The sequence below is a fragment of the Ambystoma mexicanum genome, chromosome 6p (genome assembly GCF_040938575.1).
Source record: "Ambystoma mexicanum isolate Mex_15411 chromosome 6p, UKY_AmexF1_1, whole genome shotgun sequence".
Lineage (NCBI taxonomy): Eukaryota > Metazoa > Chordata > Amphibia > Caudata > Ambystomatidae > Ambystoma > Ambystoma mexicanum.
In genome coordinates this window covers 1,356,133,019-1,356,156,004 of record NC_090935.1, presented here as the reverse complement: position 1 = coordinate 1,356,156,004, position 22,986 = coordinate 1,356,133,019, and the positions used below count along the sequence as shown (strand labels likewise).

The 22,986-nt window shown below is 44.3% G+C and overlaps 1 protein-coding gene across 1 annotated transcript in view; it reads right to left on the bottom strand.

Annotated features, from left to right (window-relative positions):
- FREM1 (FRAS1 related extracellular matrix 1) overlaps positions 1-22,986 on the bottom strand; it is a 1,195,879-nt gene that overhangs the window by 419,153 nt on the left and 753,740 nt on the right. Inside the window, exons 22-23 of the mRNA XM_069626057.1 lie at positions 19,777-19,918; positions 18,894-19,089 (exon numbers count right to left, since the gene is read on the bottom strand). Of these exons, the coding sequence (XP_069482158.1) occupies positions 18,894-19,089; positions 19,777-19,918 (338 nt within the window). The remainder of the gene's footprint in view (positions 1-18,893; positions 19,090-19,776; positions 19,919-22,986) is intronic.

Here is a 22,986-nt window from a genome sequence, read left to right as displayed (position 1 = left end):
AAACCGAATCGGCTCTGCGGCTCAGCACGGTGCACACACGACTCACTACACACTGCTCGTAGGGTAGTGTGGGGAACTGGAGGAGCAGGAGGACTAGAGGAAAGAACCTCACAGCATGGGCTGCACAAGCAGGAACAAAGACTGTCAAGCCGTACCGTACTCTCTCGAATTCGCAATCTCAAACGGCCGCTTCCGACAGATCCTTTTCCCACATAACACACAGCATAGGCCAAAGGTCAAGTAACAAGGCAGGGAATACATCAGGAACCGAGAACAGTATGACTAAAAGGGGATAACAAGTGTGCCCAGTATGAGGCCCTGCTTTGTAAAGACCCACTCTGGTTATGAGACTTGTGTCGCAATGTTCAGGTGAACATCACAACATATATTAGGCAGGACAATTTGGAAGCCAGGGTGAATGATGGTCCGGACTTCCATCACCATAATGTAAAGATGTTTGCACCATAAACTTAGTTACGGGCTCTCCACAGTATCCGATTATAATCCAATAGTCAAGCTGCAATTGGAAGATGTAGACCAGTGGTTGGTGGTTCAATACAGCTATTAAAAGCAGCCGAGTTCATCATGGGGCGCCATATTCTTTCTTTAAGCAACAAGTCTGGCCTCATTGCAGAGTAGGGTGGCAGTATAAATCACTGCACTTGAGCGGGATGCAAATTAGACATAGCTTCAACGATATGATATGGCATTTCTAACGTGCCTATACACAAGTGTTTCAAGGCGCACCGAGGCAAGGGAGGGGGAATAGAGGGAAGACAGACAGCGATCCTACTAGGCCAGGTGTCATTCAGATTGCGCAAGTGCATGGAAGGGGGAAGTGGGAAAGTGCGGGGGGAATGGGAGGGGACAGTGCAGTACATGATAGAATAAATAACAGTAAGTAAAAGTAATAAAGGGCAGTCTCACTTGAAATATTAAACTGGAAGCCAAAGCCGTTTTTCTAAAAAATGGGCATCTGCATGTGCCTTCGTAACGGGGTGTAAACCCCTATATGAAAGACTGAGGAAGGAGGGTTGGGAGATGATGAATCTGGGTGGGACGGGGTATAGTCTGGGGTACTAAGTATATCATTCGATACATTGACTGATTTAGACAAATCGCTCTTATTGCGCGCAGGGGCTGACAGGCACGGCGGGACCCTGAAGAGGAGTCGTGGGAGTCCCAGGTGTGTGTGTTTGTGCGTGGGAAAAGGGAGAATGTTTGTGATGGGAGAGAGGGAGTGGTAGGAGGGTACATGTAACTTTGCGTGTTTGTGTGTGTATGTGTTGGGGGATTGAGTGGGAATGGTTGAGGTGAAGGGAGGCAGTGGGCGGGGGGTGGAGGAGCAAGGAGGAAAGGGGGACCCAGGGCATGAAAACCCCTGAATGATATCAAAAACCCATTCGCACAAGAGGGGCAGGGGGAGCAAGCAGGTAGGGGTACAACTTGCCTGGGATTGTGAAACCCCACAGGCATGTGCTATTTCTGCTTTTTGAGGGCTACACCAAAATTGACCAAAATAATTCAGTCTTTTTTTATGAAACATCACGTAGAACCATATTCTGGTCCATTATTGAACGTATTTTGACCAAGAACACAGTGACTCAGTGCAAAGCCCAGAAGTGAACGGTGTGTCTGCACTTTGAAAAAAGTTTAACGATCTCTTGAAATGGAAGGATGAAAAGCACACTCAAGCCAAGGGTGCATGCTGGGGGACGGAGTCCACCCACTTTATTCAGAGGGTGGTCTCAGTCCCACCGAGCTAAAATGAGAAACATTGAATATTCTCTACGAATTTATGAATTAAAAACAACCGCAAGGATCAAACCGCAGTCGTCCAGTTTGTAGGGTGAACACTTCACCACTGCACTATATAACCCGAGGAAAGCTAGCAAACAACTAAAGGTGAAATGTCCCATTGTGGTACTGCGAATCCCAGGGAAAACATTTGTATTGATTCTTGGAGTTTAAAACATGAACACTTTTTAAAGTTTTCAAAAACACTATAAGAAGAAACTATCCTTTCTTGGTTTTGTGTGTGTGTTGATTTTATGAAAGACAAATGCCCTTCGTTCTGTTAAATTTGGGTGGTTATGGAAAGCCAATGTAATGAAATGTGCACATTTCACCTCGATATGCTAATTTCTGTTGATGTCACATCCCATTGCGTTTGTTGGTGAGACCCCCCACTTTAATTTTTAGGACTTGACCCCTGACTGTTACCATTTGCAGCGAAATGGAAGGCAAGGACTTCTGACGGGGCAATCTGTGAATATATTTTCGGCACTGGACAAATGCAGTAATCAGTTGAGCCACTGACATGTTAACGAAATATAGCAACTAGACTGTGATGACTGCACGAAAAAGTGGACAACTGTGCCACCAGAGAGCTTTGGCTGCCTGCTCCGTTGGACACTTGGGAAGAGATCCAGCAGGAAGAAGGTTCTGATATGGTGAGCGCCCCCGGGCCGCAGCCAACAGGTTTTCGGCAGCAGTCGACTCTGTACGGACATGTGTCCATATAGAGATGGCTGCAGTGCCCTCCTGGAAGCATTCCACAGTGGGAGGCCAGACAGAAGCTCCATGTGGACACCCTGCTACTGTTTCTGCAGGAGGTTTCGAAAGAGCCTAGCACGTCCTGCCTCCCACCACACCCCATGCCCTGCTGCCTCATACTTTTTCTCCTGCCACCATTGCCCGCAGAGTGGGGCTCTCCTCCTCCTAGAGCCGGCGGCTGGCGCTCAGACTCTCCTAGCAACCAGGGGCATGTCACGGGATTTTCCAGTCTGTGTCTCAGCATCTACCCAGCCAAAACCAAAAAGGCGGTGGCTTGTTGAGCAAGTGTGCACAGGGGATACTCACATCAGAAACATCAGTATATCCAACCAGTATCCCTCTCTAGAGTGTAGATTTCCACCATGATAGTCACACCGACCTACCCCCCTCCCATGCATACTTGCCAACCCTACCGATTTAGGCGGTAGGCTACTGCTTTTTAGGCATTCCTACTACCTACAGATTTAGGTGTTTGAGCCAGGCGCTATTTTTAGATGATCACGTTGATTAATGACCCCACAGGCGGATGCCTCAGATCCAGCAGCAGCTTCAGAGCAGAGTTAGTTGTTTATTTTGATTGATGACACCCCGTGCCTCAGTGTCATGTGCTCACTATCACTTATCATGTATAACATGTCTGCCTGGCAGTGAGGCAGGATCCTAAAATAAATACAATGATCCATTTCTAATGTTTCAACTACAGAATATATCTTGTGAACTCACAGAACTAAATACAAGTGGCTGTTCTATAAAAACACACACAAGGAAGCATGCACACTAGAAAACACTTTGAATGTGCACACCTGACATATGAACCAGCCAGGGAATCCCTCACTTTCCTTTGCAGCCAGCATCATATCATCATTTGCAGCCACACATGCCGTGCTCTGTGCTGTCACACATTTCAAAATTAAAGGGGTACCTGGCACACATTATATTTCGTTTCACATGGGAGATGTGCACATGCAAAGTGTTTTTCTAGTGTTCTACTGAATCCTGCTGAAGGGTGATGAGATGCCAGTGATTGAAGGCTGAGTTCATGGTCGCTAACTTTGCAGATTCTTGCTGTTCCTCAATAATACATTTCAAGGCCCAGTGCCCCTTTCCCAGAATGGGGAGAGGGGGAGAGAGTTTAAGGAGACTGTGGTGACAGAGGTTAAGGAGGAGGTGGTGAGAGGAACCACGGAGTATTGAGCGAAGAAGCCAGCCGTAAATATAGAGGTGCCTAAGGAGGAGGTGCTTAAAGAGAAGGTGCTCACAGTAAGGAGATTATTAAAGAGAAGGGTGATCAGAATGGAGAGGTGAAGTGGAGAATCGCCTGGAGTAGGAGAGAGGAGGATGAGGAAAGGATGATAGAGAAGTAGGAGGATGAAATGGAGAAGATGCTAGGGGAACCATGGAACGGGTGGAGGAGCTAGCAGAGGTGCAGCATCAGGCCCGGCTCCAGCAGGGGGGACAAGGGGGCCAGGCCCCCCCAGCGCCAGCCTCTGGCCCCCCCTAGAAAGGAGGCCATGACGAGGGAGTGGGGGAGATGTCACTCTAAACGTTCAGCAGTAACCTCAGAGACATCATTCTGAGAAGTTGAATTTCAGGAGGCCCAGCCAGGATTTGTTTTCTTGCCCTAGACAATGATTTATGACCCACAGCCAATAAAGTACAACTGACCAGGGAGATGGAGGGCCAGTCACACCTCTAAGTGAGGTAGCACAATTATTCAAGCAGGCTGCCTACAACTATTTTGTCAAACCTAAAATCACAACGTTGGTTTCTGTAATTTAAAGTGTGTTTATTTTTTGTGGGAATATAGTGTTTTTTCACATCGTGCTTAATAAAATGGTTAACTATATCAAACAATAAATGACAGGTAAAGTTGCTTGAACACAGATTTCTGCAGGTGAGTCAACTGACTCATTCAAAAATTCCATTAAAAAAATATATTCTGCTGTATTAACTACTTGAGTAAAAGTGAAAAGATAAGGTTGGTAGTAATAACATTTAATTCTGTAGGGGAGAGTATAGTAAAATCAAAAAGTGATAGATGCAAGGCTTTGAATTAAACATGTCCACTACCTTTGTTCTGTGCAACATTCCATGCCATCATTCTGTAGTATGTCTGTGCGATTAGAGAAGGGGATAAGCCATTAACAAATGACTTTTGGTGCTGCCACCAAAAGGTGCAGTTCAATCTGAATTGCCAGGCCTTGTTCCCTCTCCACTGAAACACAAGCAAGCACATGCATTTTTAGGCCCTGTGGTCTAGCAGTTTGGGAATGGCTTCTGACATTAGTGACAGGGCTAAGGCTGATATGCAAACAATGGTATGGAATGCTGTCCAGAGCAATTATGGGGGTCACCCAGCAGTTTTGGCATGCACATAGATATTAGCAGACATTTGCCAGGCAATGCCATCATATGTCCAGTGACTGGCACCATTTTCTAGCTGTTCCCACCTTATGGCAAGGTGGTACCCTTATGGCAGTGCTTGGCAAATGCCTATCCATGCCTAATCAAAAGCCCAAGCTGTGGGCTTTGCCAATGCATGTTAGCTTCCGTTTGTCTCCCTAAGTGAATGTGTATATGCCCAGATGTGGGTGTCTTGCTTGCTATGCCTAGGGAATGAAGCTGCACCTCACTGAGCTGGTGCAACAAGGTCCTACCTGAAAATAAGGCTAGGTTGGCAAGTACTGACCAGTTTCAGATCTTCTCATGCATACTTACCAGTGGGGCTCTGCCCTAAATAGAATGTAGCTTTGTTTGGAAGGCTAGTCTACTCTGACTGAACATTTCATGATTCAAACTGATAAGAACTGACTTGATAACCTCATTCTGTTTGAGTAACTTTACAGAGTTTGCATGCAAACAGAATGTGTGTTGTGGGGTTTGTTTGGAAAGTATGATGTAAACCCTGGGTGCTGGGTGTTTAGGCAGGGACAGAAATGAAACATGAACACCCGTAAAATAACAAAAAAGAAGAGTGTTTTCTATAATGTTGTGGGCAAAGTATAAAAAGTGTACATCTTTTATAACTAAAAGCAGTATTTAACTATTTTCTAAAGAGTGCAATCAGAGATGGATTTAACATTTGGACTAGGGAACAATTGCCAATGCCCCCCCTGCTCCTCCTGCTCTACTCTCTCCCCTGAAATACAAACAGCCAAGGCTGATCAGGCCCACCCAATGAGATCTTATCTTATTAACGTGTCTCAGAGAAAGTTTATTTACAACAGGAAGTGATTAGAGATGGGAAAAGGTAAAACGGCAGTGATCATTGCTGTGGCACTTTAAAAAACAATTATATAGGTTTTTAAGAAGCTATTTAAGTGGGATTGTTGGGTGATTGGTAAGTAAGGGGATACAGAACAAGCTCTGTGAAACAATAACCTTGTCATGCATTTCATTTCACTTTGTGTCTGTATGAGAATTTTTGTAAGTTCTCATTAATTGCTATGCTGGAGCTTGTAGGCTTCTATTTAGGATGGGGAAAATAAAGTTACAGTCATAGGGGATATTTTTCCAGGTCAAGCGGAGTGTAAGAAGTGGGGCTAAATGCATGTAACTCCACTTTTTATGAGCTGCAGGATTTTGTATGATTAGACAGGTGAAGTTGGAGCAGACTGGACTTAACACGATCCCACTACCAAATTAGATTGGATTTCCACCAGCATGTATTTTTACGTTGGCAGAAAACCAATAGATTGCTATGGGACCTGCCTGACTTTTACACCTGGAATAAATGCAGGCAAAGTCCAAAGGAATCCATTGTGGATGGCTCCCACCGTTATTAATTGTGGAAGTGATTTGCACTTTTCCAGACACGTAGTGGTAAAGTAAAGAGCAAAGGCGAATGTTTTACTCTTTACTCGTCCAGCACTTGGTGGAAACAATTAAAATTAATGACTGGCCCCTTTTGCAAATAAATGCAAACATGAGAATTCTGATCTGTGAAATGTAGGATTCAAAACAAAATGCCCCACCTAATCTTTTCATCAACATGTTTCTACAATGATGAATACATTGTCAGGTTGGTGTATCATGTGACTTGTGCATTATTAAAGTAATCTGTATAAAATGGAGTATTATGTTAGGTATTCAAAACCAAACTTCAACACATATTCAAGCGGCTACATTTCCAGCCAGGCTCAAATTATGGCTTTAACACTTGACCAAAGTGTGTGATCCTGGGCATATTTTTTAATTTCACTATGCCTTATCTGTTAAAATTAGGTGCCCATAGAAGTGATTCCGTTCGCATTATAAGCTATTCCAAAAATTCTCACTCATGGTTTAATATATGGGCAGCACAGGGATTAGGACACACACACATCTAACTTTGAAAATAGCCGGGCCACATTTATTGAACACAATTGTGTCATTCAATAGGAAATCAAAGTAAACGCATCAAAGAGTCATCATGGACATTTGCATATTATAACCAGTATGTAAACCGTATGTACCAGAAAATGATGTATAGGGGCAGGCCCCACTAGGAGTGATACCAGGAGGCTGCAAACCCCTCAACCAGCACTGTCTGCCTCCTGATGCAGCCCTTACAACCCTAGCACTCCCTTGCACTCTCAGCTCAATTAAAATGTGCTGCAGAAATGCACCAAAAAATAACATTTTGTGTTTAGAATGTAATTTTGGGCATTAACCATTGATCGGAGACATTCAGAGTGGGACTACTGTAGGGGTTCAGCTGGAAAGGTGGGGGGTTGTGGAATGGGTGGGTGAAGGAAGGATTGTATACATGTGTATGTTATTGGAGGATATGTTGTTGTGCTCGAAATATTGTTAAGATCAACAAGACTACCTGTATTGATTGGAGATGGTATGTTCTGTTCTTGAAATTTGAAGAAGATTGAAAAAAATGTAATGTTGTAGGAATCAAAATCTCCTATTCCTTGCTTCAGTATTCTGGGTGGGGGGTCTATCTTTCACAAGATGGAGGGACCACAAGCATCTCCTCCGGAGCCTGCTGGGAGTAGCCACAGTGCCCAGGAAGGTATTGTTGGGCGGACACCATCTGAGATGGTACAAAGACTGGGGACCTCACTGCTCAGCCCTCTCAAAGGAGGAGGAGGAGGAGGATGACGAGGAGGAGGAGGAGGAGGCAGCATCACCCTCAATTATCCCAGACCAGTCCAGGAAGGTCATGCTGGCTGCTGGTGTGAATAGGTGGGAGGGGAGGTAAATGGGAACATGGTTAGGGCAGCTGAAGGAAGGTGACTGGATGGTGAAAGTTGAAGGAGGATCAGATATAACAGAAAGGGGAGAGCACATGGGAAGGAAAGATCGGTAGATTGATGTTGCAACACTATTTTCCTTGCTTCTCTTTTGCTTTGTACAGTTTATCTGGGAAGACATTTTTTGCTGGATCACGAGAAGGAAAGAGAGATTAGGTTGAAAGATTATATGACCAGGATGCTGGGTTGGGGAGCTGGTTAGAGGCCTAGAGAGGACCCTTAAGGGCACATAGGTTCCTCATCCGTTTTTGTATTTGGGTGTATATCGCGCTAACCTAGCTAGGAAGCCACAGAGCACTGTGCACATAATTTGGGTCAATAGAGTTCAGTGAAAGGGGAGCTTCATCTCCTGGTGGAAGCTGCCTACCTGTAGCCTGGGCCTTCGTTTAAAGCCAGCTCCATAGTGACACCAACTACAGAATCAACTACAAGGCTTTTTTGGTTGCTTTAAACACTTTTGAACCTGCCTGGGAGTACTAATTCTTAACACAAATTGACCGCATCCTAGTGAATGACCATCGTAACCCGGATTAAGTTATTTTGTGCACATTCTTGACCCTGATGGATTTCATTCATTGCATAATTTTTTCCTTGAAAGATACCTTAATAAAAACTTGTTAAGACAGTCTGTTAGTGCCAGACCTGTGTTTGACGGCGGTCAGCTTTGTGACAACATCTAAGTTACTCAATTAGTTTGTTAGTGTACGACGGGAACGCCAGTGTGTCAGGCAATGAGGTGTTCCAAGGAGTATAACTTTGGTTTTAGAACAGTTTAAGTGGATATCACTGTCGACCATCCTTTATTGCTTACTGACATGTAAGGAGCCAGTGTTTTGAGATAGTTCTGCCTTTTTCACACTGGATCACTTCTGTAGTTGAGCATATTTAACGTAAAGAAATTATATTTCTTAAAATTGCAGGTTTAATTATATCCTGTAGCAAAGTGTTATATACTTTGCTTTTGTTTTGGGTTCCCAGCGCTGAAGATGGAACATCTTACCAAGGGGTCTAACGTACAGGCATTTTACCACCTGCTATATCTAACAATTATCAGGGTGATGCTTTACTGTCTCTTTTGTTCTTTGTAGAGAAGCATTATTAGCACATCTTCCTTCCGCTTCAATGTTCTTGGTTTCATTATTTTCAGTAATTCTAGCCAGAGCTCTTCCCATGATAACACTCATACCATTGTCAAAAGATCTTCTAAATCTGTGATTTGTGCATTTTACGGTGGTTCCCACAATGTATCGTTTAACAATTCTAGAGCCTCTGGTGAAGCCTAGAGTGGAAACTTTAGTCCCAAAAACAGAACCTTTAGAAATGTCCTGATGCCACATCATGTTTTTATTTGTGGTTATTGTGCTCATTGTTTTCAGAGTGATTTTATTTCTATGCTTTTAGGGCTGAAAAATAGGTGGATAAGCCCATTGTGTAAGCACAGAAAAGTTAATGGTACTGGATCTTTATTGAGATTGATCAGATCACAGACTTTGTTTAGTCTGATTGCCATGAAGTATAGTTGTAAATCTTGTAAAAGACAAGCCGCCCTATTTAACTCACTTTCAGGAGGGTCTTGGGCTTTTGGCATCACAAATGAGTGAGTTAACCAACTTCAGGCATTTGATGAGTTTCTATCCAGGAATATAGATTGGATTGAGATAATGCAATTGTGTTCACGTCTTGTGTTCTTCCTATTCAAGTTAGTTTTAACAAGCCCCATTTCTTCATTGTCGGTTTACATCGCAATCCTAAAGGTATATAATTAGGTTTGCATACATGTTGTGGCTTACTGGTGTGCCTAATTTTGTCAGTAATATCTAGGGGACGATGTCTGCTATAGTGCAAGACATTATACCTGTTTAGTTATTATGCATCCCCATTGAGGTTATTTGTCTCAAGTAGTGCTTTCAATGAGTTTCCATGATCTGGATTATAGCTAACTAGATCATCTGTGTACATGACCAGTTGTTTTATCCATCAGTTCATATTTTAATTGCGTGATCCCATGGCGTTCCCAAATAAATAGGAAAGGGATGGCTCTGCCTTGCACCCCCTTCTATCCCAAACACATTAGAGTTGATTCCATGTCTTGGTATTACAGGAGTAGACTTTTTTGTACATTGATTTTATGGAGCTCTTCAAAACATCCCAGAGAACCTCCCAATTAACTCTATCAAACACTTTTTCAGTGTCTATAGCATTGATGGCAAGATGAAATTTGAAAGTAGGTGGTAGGTCTAAGGTGACTACCAAAGGTTGGGTTAAGTAACTAAATTATCTGTCTAAAATAAGCCCTTTTTGTACATTCGTGTTTCCATATTACCATTATGAGGCTCATTTTCCAATCCCAGGAGAGCAAAGTTAAGGCATAAAAGCAAGGCATTGCACATCGATGCATTACTTTAACACTCCCATGCATTTCACAGCAATTTAGGTGTGGAGAAGGACCACAAAATGGAATGAACATTTCCGCTGTGCATTCCTCATCTGACTTAAAAGGGCGCATGCTTTTATGCTTGCGTGTGATTTTCATGCAAGCAGACCATGATTGGAGTGACACAAAATACGCCTGTTTTTAACATCGGCTAAAAACAGGTGGATTACAGAAGAACCCTTTGTAAATGCTGTCTGAAGAGCATAATTTGCATACAGCATTTGCATTTCTGAGAAAATGAACAGTAAAAGCACAGGTTGAAGGCAATTGTGTCTGTTGCTATTATTTAGTTTTGCACTCCATTTTGAAAAAGGCGAACCTTGCATGCAGGGGACTTAACAGCGTGTAAGTGCTAACATTCTTGGTCCCCTACATACAATGGGATTCTTTTAGAAAATGACCCCCTTAATTGGCTGGTTAATAGTTATCTGGAGACCTTAGTATCAAGGTTTGTTAGACATATGTGCCCGAATGTGCCACATTTCGAGTTAATATTCCCTGATTTTATTATTCATTTGACTGCAGCATTTCTTCATGATGTCGAGGCCATACCTTTATTGATTATAAGAATAAATAGTGCACCTCAGTGGAAGAGAGATTGTCTGCTCACTGCTTACGGAATTTCTCTGGCAGGTCATCTGACTGTGCTATCTTGACATTTTTTAAGTGTTTGGTGTTTCTGACACTTCCCCTTTTCACCCATTATTTCATGTGAAGTATTTTCCTATACCATTTCTTACATATATGCAGTAGTCAGAAATAACTGCGGAATGCTTGTCTAATCTCCACTGGGATATTGCACAGCTGATTTGCCATTGGGGATCAAACGTCCCTTATGGACATCCTTATTTCTTCTGCCAAAGTTAACCATGATAGCATAATTGCAATGCTCTCCCCAAATTCAAATCTCCACATTTTATTATTTTTTTTTAAATGACTGCTTTTTTGTTTAAAAACTATCTCTAAAATCAATTTTTTGGGTAAAAAAGCTCTGGAAGTCTCATCTGTATTATTATTCCCTGGAAGTTTGCGGTGATGGGCTTTTTAGGTGGGGCAATGGTGTGGATTTGAGCAGTGTTCTGGAGGCAGCAAAGGGTGTATTTGTTACTTCAGGGAGTAGGGTCAAGGATCAAGTTTATTCCATCAAAATAGTTTCCTTAATTCCCAGATCCTTCGACGGCAGTGTCCTGCAGCACGGTCATTTTCCAGAGAGCTGTAGGGTTTCACAAGCAGTGTGTAGCACTGGTTGACGTGATAACTCAGGGACTCCTGAGTAATTTTCTTGGTTAATCAGACCGGGGTGTCCGTATCTGTGGTGTGTTCCATCTGGAGCCTTTCTCGTGGGCATAGAGGGGTCAGCGACAGAGATTGCACTGAGGAGCTTGGGTAGGCATCGAGCTATCACACAGCTACACTGGAGGAGAGGAGGGAAACAGCGGCGCCTGGTAGGCTATCCAGCCGTAGCCTCTATCACATCCCAGTGCAGGTTAGATGGGGGCCCTTTCACTGACAGTCCGGCGAATTCACAGCGGTAAGCCAGCCAATATAAGCATTTGGGTGCCCCAAGGTTGTTGGTAGCCATAAGCATCCAGTTTCTGTTTTAAATACCGTTTTAAACTCTGAAAACATTCAGAGCCTCATGAAGGGAATGGATGAAACTGGAAGGAGCTTTTGAGGCATTTTTATCCATTTTCGACAGTTCTGAAGTGCTCTTTACAATGTCTGATTGGTCGATGCTTTTACTGTTTTGATTCTCACCAGTTGACCTTAAATACAGCAGTCAGATGTAAGCCCAAACAGCTTCCGACTTGCGTCATTTCCGACTTAGAGTAAATTGGATCATAAGGCCACTTAACGTACACATCTAACCTATTTTGATTTTTATAGAGTGGTCTGCACGCACCCTAAACACCTCACCTGGAAGCAGCTGTGCTACATAGTTACTAATTAAAAGTCAATTTCATGATAGGATGATGCAGGTCTCGGGAGGATAGTTTTGGGGGAACGCACTCGCCTTGAAAGGAAGACGACACAGAGCAACACAGGTTCGATCCCCGGGTCCGTGCTTAGAAACCTCGGGGCAGTGAGCAGGAGCAGTTGGGAGCGGTGCTCCTCTACTTTTTCAAATTGTTACTGCTCCTATACTTTTATTTTTAAAAAGAAACCGTTCCGGAACTGTTTCGTTTTAAAATAACAGTGTAGGAAGAAGTTAAAACGTTCACTTTCAGTGCACTGCACTGAACATTCCCGTAAACAGCAGGTGCATGTGTTTGGGGGTGTGCATTGTGTGTGGGAGGCGGTGTGGTGATGGGGTTTGTGGGGAGTGGGTGCAGGCCAGCAGGGAACATAGTTCCACTACTTCTTTTCGTACACCTTTCAGAACTCGGGAAGTTCCCCAGGGGTCTTTGCAGACTATCTGCTGCAAACACCCGGCCTGCATTAGCATCACTCTTCCACTTAGTCACACATTGCCCAGACGCAGTCTAGGCAAACACAACACAACTCTACCACTTCAAATGCCTCTGCACCACTTGATGAATCAGGACATTCCCCCTGAGGCATTCCTTCACTGAAATTCCATCCTCAGGGGGGACTGGGAACCACAAGGGGCCCTGGAAATAGTTTTCAAAGTGGTCCCGTATTACACACTTTTAGCAAGCCCAACCTTTTTCCTATGGGAAATTTTGAAATAAAATAGGTTACCACACAAAAGAGGCCCAGGGTGCAGAGGCCTACCAGGAAATCTCCAGAGTTCCCTATAGGCCAGTCCACCCCTGCCTCCGAGACATTAGACCTGTCTCCTTTCTGAACATATTGCAAGTGGCCTAACAAAATCATCTTCTCCAGCATAGCGCGTCACCGCTCCACCCTACCCCCACCACTGGTACCTCTTCACCAAAGTACATCATGAGCACTGCAGGGACCACTATGTACGCAATGCATTATCTTGCACGGTCACTCTATTCACCGTCCTGTTCTTTTTATTAAGCACTGAGAAGTCCGATTTTGATGTGCCCTGCAACATTTGTGCTACATATTATCCACATAACATTGGTACACAATTAGGGATGGGGATGGTTTTAAAATGAAATGAGGGTAGCAGCCATCAGCCATAAGTCATTTTCTAAAGACAATGGAATTAAATGGAACAGGGTGTTGAGTGACGTCTGAAAAGCATTAATAGGATTTGACACTTGGCTGCATACTATGCTTTGGAATGTTCTCCAGGCCTCCAAGGGAGTTTAGTTGAGATCAGACCTGACCTTGAATGTTTGTAAGAAGTCAGGATGACAATAGAAGGTTAGGCGCCTGTAGATGGTACAGTGTCTCGGGAGGATAGCTCAGCTGCAACGTACTCGCCTTGGGAGCAAGACGACACGGAGAAACACAGGTTTGAATCCTGGGTCCACGCTTAGAAACTTCTGGGTGTTAAGCGCGTTAAAAATAACCTATCATATCATATCATAATCAAAGAAGGTGTTGAGAAGCAGAAAATCAGAATGGGAACAAATACAACGTAGGAAGGATTTTGGGGTGGAATCACCTTTGTGGGTGTCAGTGCTCAGCCAGAGCATGAGGAGGAGGCAATGGTTGAGCATCTTTGGGATTCAGCATGAAGGAGCTCATTTGAGAGGCCCTTGTGGCACAACAGCCGAAAGCAACAGAAGGCCACTCGGACGCAGTGTAGAGGTACACGGACTATGCAACGGATTCAGTAGTTGGAGAGGATGAGGAGGGAGGGAATCTGGGGCTAAGCGTGGTGACATGTGCCAAAACTGAGGGGGGATAAACAGCTGCGTGAAGCTGGCTGTGGACAGGGCTGTTGGCTCACACAAAGATGGCTTGGAAGCAGGGGACTAATATAACAAAATCTATGATCTTTGATTCAGGAGAAGGAAGGGAAACAATCAGTGGTATCGGATGGAAAGGCAAGTTGTGAGCGAAGGATCTGAATAGGTTGCCTTGAAATGGTCAGTAGCTTGGGGTTGGCAATCTGACTATGGATGTAGCATACATTTAAGCATTTAAGATGATGCAGAGAGGCGTGGCAAACAGGAGCAGAATGCTCCTTATTCTGAAACTTTGAAAAATAACAATTTAATGAAACGTACTTTGATATGTAAGTTTTATACTACACGTTCAACCTGGCCTGCAATACAAAAGCCTGCAAAGGAGTGTCTTATACAGGCTAGTTGTGACATGACTGCTGATCCCTAATAGCACATGCATTGGCAATGCCAATAGTTTGGGCATTTACTGAGCAAGAGGAAATATGAGCGAGAAAGGGTCAGAGTGAGAGGTTAAGAAATAAAGAGAGAGTGTTTGTTTTTTTATTGAATTTCTAATGCGCACCAGACACAGAGGTAGCAGGGCGCAGCGAAGGATATGCAAAGCTTACAAAGTTACATAATGGTAAACAGTATACATTGACACGTGAAATGCGAAATAGGTGGGGCTTACAAAGTGCAGGTATTAAGTTGCAACAAAGTTATTTACATCGTAATATACAGAGGTATGCAAGAGTATGCATATATAGATTTCAAAAGAGTTATTTACATCGTAATATACAGTAGTTTACAATCTAGGAGGTGAATCAGGCTGTTATGCAGTAGTTTGAGTTGGGACTAGTCTTTGGTCAGATTAAGATGGGTGATGAGGTTCTTTCTGAAATGTAGGTAGGGTTGATCAGCTCTCAGCTCATTTGGCAATGAGTTCCAAAGTTTAGCGGCCTTCACAGGCAAGATGTTGCCGTCAAGCTTGGCGTACTTGAATCTTGATACCACCAGGCAGTTTGCGTTGACAGCTCTGGTGGGCCTGCTGGAGGTTTTTCTGGACAATTTGTTGATTAGGTAGCTGGGGGCAGCATTATGTAGTGCTTTGTGTGTCAGGGAGGCGATTGTTAGTTGAATTTTGTTGTGGGTAGATAGTGTGAGAGGTAGGATGAGAGGGGATAGGGAGGAGGGGTAATGTGGAAGGAGGACGAGAGGGGTAGAGTGGGGTAAGGTGTGTGGGGGGAATAAAGGGTTTAGGGTGAAGCACCATGGTTTAAAATCCCACCCTTGTTGTACAATAACCAATGGGGGGACTGTCGGGGTGAGGGTATAACATGGCAGTGGATAAAGACAATAAAATAAGTGACCTCGACGTAGTTGCCTTGTCCCCAGTAGTCGAATCCGTAATTACCAAAATGCCTTCTGCGGGGCTCCTGCACTACAAAAACCTGCCTTGCTGCTTCTGTCCCTTCCGTGAAACGCTAAGCAGAGTCTGGATAATATTCACATCGCTTCCTCTCTGCAACACGCCGGGAATGGCTGCTGACAAGAGCACCAAAGCACCCCAACTTTATTTTATGTCACCCTCAGCGTTTTGTGAATCAGCTGTGTTGGACATGGCACTTTTTTAAAGTATTGAAATGGCAAATCCGTGCAAACATACGTGAAAACTAAAGCAATCGTGTGTACAAATTAAACGTAAACTTCCTTTTTTGGGAGAACTAGGTAAACCCAATATAAAGAAAGCCCGGTAGCTTTTCTACATTACACAAACCGAAACATTTCCATTTTAAAAAAAACCGACATGTATTGTTTATCCCTGGCCACGGAGCCCCCCGGCATTGCGAAATGTCACCCCAAGAAATATAAACTCACAGCTCCATAACAGTTAAGAAACTCTATTGGCCACATTTTAGTGTCACCTGCACACAGACTGGTTGCTCCGTTATTTCTGGTAAGGTTTTGTGACATATTGCACAGATATTCATGCCTGGTCTTAAATTCCCCGTCAAGGCAGCCTTCGTGGGTCACGTGTATACCTGCGGGAGTGTTTGCAATTGCCTTGCATTCACCCGGTGCTGAATTCACCTGCTAATTCGGAGACTACGAAAGTAAGCACTTAGAAGTCGCCAACCATATCTTTATATAAAACGCCCTTAATAAATAGTAAATGGATCTGAGCGTTGTAATACTTAGACTACATCTCAGTGTTTTTATCAACCGTGATTCGGGGAACGCTATATTCGCTCAATTCAATTCTAAAGCACTGTGTTCAAGCTGTGTTTTTATTTCACGTCTGTATTCATTCCCTCTCTTCTAATCCCATCCCGTGCATTCCACATTTTAGATTCTGCCATTTACATGTGTGTTCCTCTGGCCCCGCCCCCTCCTTATTCTTTTCTGACTCTTTCTATCTGTCCCTGTGCATTGCTTTTTTTTTCCTACTCTGGTGTTCTGCCTCTGTCATTACTCTCTCTCGCTCTCTCTCTTGCTCTCTCGTTCTCTCCTCTCTCCCTCTCTTTCTCTATCCCTTTATCTCTTTTTTGTATTGGTTATCCCGCTCTTTGTTTCTACCCCATGCTTCTTTCCGCCTTTGTCTGCCTCTCCACCTTCGCCCTGGCTTTCATTGCCAATCATAACCTGTTTTCTTACCTTCAATGTCCACCTCGCATTCACTAACACTTAGATCCAGGTTGACAGTTTATTAGAGATCATATAGTAATTTGTTTAATCAAACAGCAGGGACATCAGTTTTCAGAGGAACCATTTTATTTCCACACTTGGCTGTTTATTCTGGCAATATTCTGGGGGATTATACTGACCTGTCCAACTTCTTGGAGGTCTCTCCAAATTGCCCTTTCTCCTGCGCCAGCTCGAGGGGACTTCGGCGTGCACTTTGCTAAGTGACCGGCTGTGAACTGCACGTTCTGCTGCCCTTTACCCCAAAGCGACTGGAGGGCGGGCACTCTTTTCATTGGTTATCCTAAAATCGGGACAGAACGCCCTACTCACTGATCCATGCTAATTTGACACTCAAGGATCGCTCTTGTGCACAACAGAGAGTCTGGTGCCTCCAATTGGTTTAATAGTTTCCAGGGAAAGTTATGGTTGGGCGCTGCACCGGGAATGGAAAGGAGTGGACTGATAGTTTCCCCCATCCCAGCCTGAGACTGCCTCTGTGCGAATCAGGGTGGACCCCAAGGTAAATGTTCTACTATGAGATGAAGGTGGCAGTGTGAGTAGCCTGCCAGACCCTCTAGCGCTTCGCTAAGTGAGTGAATGGCTGGAAGCAGGAAAAGATTTCACCAATTGCTTGGCGAACCGAGTGGCTTTATAGGAAACAAACACCGGTGCAGACAGGCTTTTAAATCACAGATGAATTAATGTGCAGCACGCGCCTCGGTCTTTGTGTATAATTGCTTTCAGGTAGAGGGGAGTCGCTCGGTGGGGGCGGGGTAATAAGCACTTTTTTCATAAGTGCCACTGCCTTGGCTTCTGCCGGGCGTTTAATGTTGTCCTACCAAGAATGCCAGACCACATTCCAGGGCTGCAAGGTATCTGCTCTTAAATGCGCCGGTCCCCTGAAGCGATCGCAGCACTCACTGCTTCCAACTCCACTCCAGTGTGTGTCGAGGAGGAGCCACACGCGCGCTCATTTCTGTGGCCTCATCAGGCGTGAAACAGCACAAGCCCCTGCATTTAAAAGGATGCTGCGGGCGCATGCTACGTCAGGCTTACTTGCAACAAAGTTACCTGCAAACTCAAGGACACGAAGACTTCTGCTCCAGCCGTCTTTTTGCTGCCTCGTGGATATCTCCCCTCCCACCAGCAGAGAGCTTGGGAAGGGAAGCAAAGCTCCAATGAAGCTGGGAGCCACCAGCCTTTCATTCCCGGGCTGCAGTGATACCTGCTGAGTGTCCGCCGCACAAGATCCCCTTGCAGCTGCAGGCAACACCCACAAAACAATTGCAGCAGTTGCTCTGCTTACGTCCGACAAGCCGTCCGAAACAGAAACAGATCACTCTGTGGAGGCTCCAATGAGACACATGACATGTGACAGTACTCCTGATTGGGAGAAAATATGTTAAACAAGCCACTATTGGATTCCATCTGTATATATGACAGAAATGAACACTTTGTGCATTAGCGATTGTATGGCACAACATTTCCAGTTGTCATGCCAACCAGCAAGACTGCTTCTTGGAAGCCCTTTGTAGCAATGTTTTGGCAAACTTTGGTGGCTTATGCCACTAAAAAGCACCAAAACCAAAACTGACATCACTACTGCTTTGCAATCAGTTATTGTCCTTTAGTTGTGACTTCACAATGCCTGCTGCTTGAGCAGACACAACGCAGAGCACCGCAGCACCTAATAAAATTCCTCTCTTGTAAAACAGCTTCCTGTGTCATTTTACACTCAGGGCTTCGGTCCACCAAGGGCATTTCCACTAACAGCATTTTGAGACTATAGTAATGGTAAAAGGCGCTATATGAATGACAAATACAATACAATTACATTATGGAAGAGGCCAGGTAGGGAAATATTGCAAGTCACCTCAGAGTTCAGTGACCTTATGAAGGAGTTCACCCTTTGGCCGCATTCCTCTATTTGGTCATAGAACTCCTTAGCGACTTACAATATCGTTATAGTGTGTGGTAGGGGGACCTTAATCAGATATATAAGGTTGTTTATTCTATGTTCTAACACACTGAATGTTGTATGTAGTCAGAGAGCTGTTCAGAAGAGGAAAGCATTTGAAGTCTCTATCTCGTGCCCTGCAGAGTCCTTAAATAGCATCACTCCTATTGATTTTCAATAGCATTGACCTGCATCCTCCCGGCACGGACCACACCTGCCACGGCACGCGCGTGGCAGATAAAGCTTACCTTTTTCCATGTCCTTGACGATAATGTGGAAGTGCAGAGCTGGGGAACGATTGTCTCCATCCCACAGGTGAAAGGTGAAGCCGTCCTGGCTCTTTGACCCCAGGGCTCCGGTGTGGACGTATCGCAGCAAATTCATATCTATGTCATCCTGGGTGCAGTTCATGCCTTTCTGGAGGGGTGCCCAGCCCTGATATCCCTAAGGAAATCAAAAACATCACACTTGAAGCTTGCCAATAATGAACAAACCAAGCCACGCTGTTCACATCCTAACTCCCTTTCAGAGAGCATTGCCTGGATTTCGGCAGTTTATGGAGGTTAGGAAGCAGCCATGAGGCAGTCTTGTCTTTGGTCAAGTCATGCGTATTGCAAGACTTAACAGGGAGCGGGAGGACACCCATTGATGCATGCGTGGCCCATCCTTCCTGAAAGGGAAAGAGTTGTAAGAGGCCTTTGTTGAATATATTGTAACCACGTGTTCTACATTAGGCACAATAGTCCCCAAATCTACCTTTACTTATTTATTTACCTTGATTGTACGGGGCATCGGTTATATGGCTATATGAACGGGACAACAAGGGTGAATTGGTCATCAAGCAGAGTAATAAAAAGGCAGGGCAACAGAGCTTCCTGACCATCTGCTCGTTTGCCAACTTCCAAAGTTTGTTATCCAGCATTTTATTAACCAGAATGGGGCTATTCGTGGTAATGACAGATGCCAGTTAATGAAGTGCTCTGGTTAATGGATTGCCAGATAACACAGATTGCACTCTAGTACATTTTATCAACCAATCATAAAACTCCATTTCTTTAAACATTTGAATATGTGTCAGAATAATGTACATTACTTCCTGATATGGGTCTGTAGATCTGGCATATCACCCACCTTGAGCTGAAGCTCCCCATTCAGAGGAAGTGTCTCAAACACATATACGATCCTGTCCCTTGTGGTGTCTTTATCCTGGGCTGAAAGCACCACACTGGAAATAAGGCACCGGTCTCCCATGTTCACCTCTATCTCATTATGCCTGGAAAAAAGAATAATACATACGATAACATACATGTTTCCTCCGAGTAAAACCGAAGAGGTGAGCTGAAATACATGTGAGTAAAGTTAACTGTGAGATATGTGCTTGTATTATAACACGCGTCACAAACATGGCTGTAAGCGCCATTGTTTACACATCTCCCTAATCTCCTGTGGTCCTGAAATCAATAGGTCCATTATTCCACACCTCTGCTGCCTGGACCCTAAATAGAACAGTCTCCTTCTGTATCTGTTATGTTATGTTAAAGGTTTTTATACGGCACACTATCCCCACCTGCCTGGTCCCTTGGTGCTCTGGTGGATCTGTAAAGCAAGAGGGTAAGCTTTGGGGGTAAGTTAGTAGGACTGAGCGGGAGAAAAGAGCAAGAGAGCTCTGATGTGCTGTTGGCAACTTCAGTTCGGTTTACACCGTTCGCTGATCGCAGGAGTGATTTTCGACCGGTAGCCTTCATGTGTTGTTGTACGAGGCTGTATTTGTATATGTATTTCATTTGTATTTTGTGAGCGCTTTACGCTTGCATGAGCTTATACAGTGTGTGATGGAAGGAACTTGCAGCTCTTTGTACAGAATAGATGCGGCGTTCTACACGCTTCATTATGCTTACTTGGTGGAACCCTATCATCCAAGCTTAGTCCTACAAGCAGAGAACTGGGATCTGCCTGAATCCACCCAAGTGGGAAACCTCAGGCGGCAGGTTATTCTCCAACTGGGAAGCCCAACTCTGGAACTCCATCCTGCATTCCCTGATGAATGATATCAACTGCCTCTGGTTACAAAAATCCCCAAACGCTACTCCTGATCGAAGCCGGCCGGCCCCTCTTGCTGAGCGTCTGACCAACTCAAGCGACGTTTGGGTAGTGATTGGAACTATACAAGTGATTATGTTCACTCACTCAGTTACCGACTCATGAAGGTAGGCAGTGAGTGCAGTTGGTAAAGTTGCAAGACATGAGACTCCATTAACAACTCCGCGTAAAAAAATGGTGCCCGCATTTTTAGCAGCTCTAAGTCAGAAGAACTGCCACAACGTGTCAGATTCACCTACACTTACATTACATAGTCTCAAAATTAGTTTGTTATGTCTAGTAAAACCATTGCTACATTGCCATGCGATAGATAACCTGTAATATTCCTAAGGAATCCGGAATAACACTCCCCTAAGTGACAGAAGTTCCTAGGATTTTGAGGCTTGACTATAGTCAACGGAACATCAAGTCCTTTGCTTTACACCCTGCATCTGGTGGGAAGTATTCAAAAGGGAAGACTGGTGGATCATGAAATCAATGCAGAGGCAAACAAAGATAGCGGTTATTGGTAGATATCACTTTAATGTTATGTTTTTAAGTCCACAATTTAGTGTGCCGCTCATGAAACAAACATTTCGCCGCTTCCATAGCTTTCTGGCGGTTTCTATGGTAACCTGACCTAGATCCACATTTATCTCTCACACTCCCTCTTCTTGACTTGGCCACCCGTGGCCACTAGGCTTGGGGATCCCAGAATGACAATTCTGTTATTTTTTTTTGTGGGAAAAATGAAATGAGAGGTAAAATCGGACACGCTTCAAGGGTCCGCTGGAGCGCCTCTTGAGGCCTTTACACTGCCACGGACTACTTCTACTGATACCTATATATTGCTCTGAAACTGTTCTCATGTAGACGTTCTCTTCGCTTTCATACACCTCGGAAGCTACCCTCCTATTTTCTGAAATGCTGATCTGTCATCTGCTATGGCTGAATAAACATGCACCTGAGCTTTAGCAAACTCTATCCTTCTTTATTTAACCCGGCCCACCCATTTAATCCCCCTCCGGCCAGGTTTTTTTTATGTGCACTCTTTTCCCCCACTTCTTCACCGCTTCCCTTTGCTCTGCAGAGCCTCGCTGCTTTCTGTGTCCTTTCCTCCACAGCCTACAGTCTGGATACTCGGGCGGGGCCCAATGCAGGCCTATCCACTTTGCAACCACCACGGGGCGATTTGGTTCAGTATGAAGATTTCTAATACAACATTCCCGCCTGCAAAGGAAATCCAGCCCAAAGCAATTATATGCAGTGGCCTGAATGAGAACTTCCCCCAGACAGACATGCTTGTAGAAATGCAAATGGCCTGCAAGTGGATAATTGAGAAAGGGAGAAGTGAACCAGGGAAAGAGGGATGGGAGAAGAAAGAATGAGCTGAGGAACGAAGGCAGAAATGGGAGAGGTGACGGGTGTAAGGAATAAAGTACAGAGAACACTATTTTGGGAAGGAGGGAGGTGGGAGGAAAGAAGGAAGGAAGGAAGGAAGGAAGAAGAAAGAAAGAAGAAGAAAGAAAGAAGAAGAAAGAAAGAAGAAGAAAGAAAGAGGAAGAAAGAAAGAAAGAAAGAGGAAGAAAGAAAGAAAGAAAGAAAGAAAGAAAGAAAGAAAGAAAGAAAGAAAGAAAGAAAGAAAGAAAGAAAGAAAGAAAGAAAGAAAGAAAGAAAGAAAGAAAGAAAGAAAGAGCCAATGGCAATCATTTTGTCTGGTGTAACTGTTCGGCCGTTGCAGCTCCTCTAGCAGGTGTGACTGTTTTTGGATATCCTCTGTTCTTGTGTTTTTTTCTATGTTAACACATTTCTTCAATGTCGTTCTCCTGCCCAATAAGCTCTCTTGGGGCAATAGGCGTGTTCTTTAATTCATTCTGTGACTTGCTGCTCAACTGTGACTTGCAGCTCTTCATTTATAATTGGTAAGAAAGCCTATGAGAACCAGAATGCAGATAAACACACAGCAGAGGCTGCGTCACTCGTACCCAACATGATATCTGCTATGAGGCAAATGTTACTACGAGTGCGTTAGAAACCAAAATAAATACATCAAACCACGGCACACACCACCAGTCTAATTGTGCTCTGCGTGTTGCAATGCAACTGTTGCAGACAAGTGACGCTACCCTCTGTCGCATGGGAGTAGTCCAGTCCAGCGTGATGTTTTCTTTGCATTCTGGTATCTACAGTTCTGGGCTTAAGGGGAAAATCATACTGTACGGGTCCAACCATGCAAAGAAGCGAACAGGTTATGGACATGGT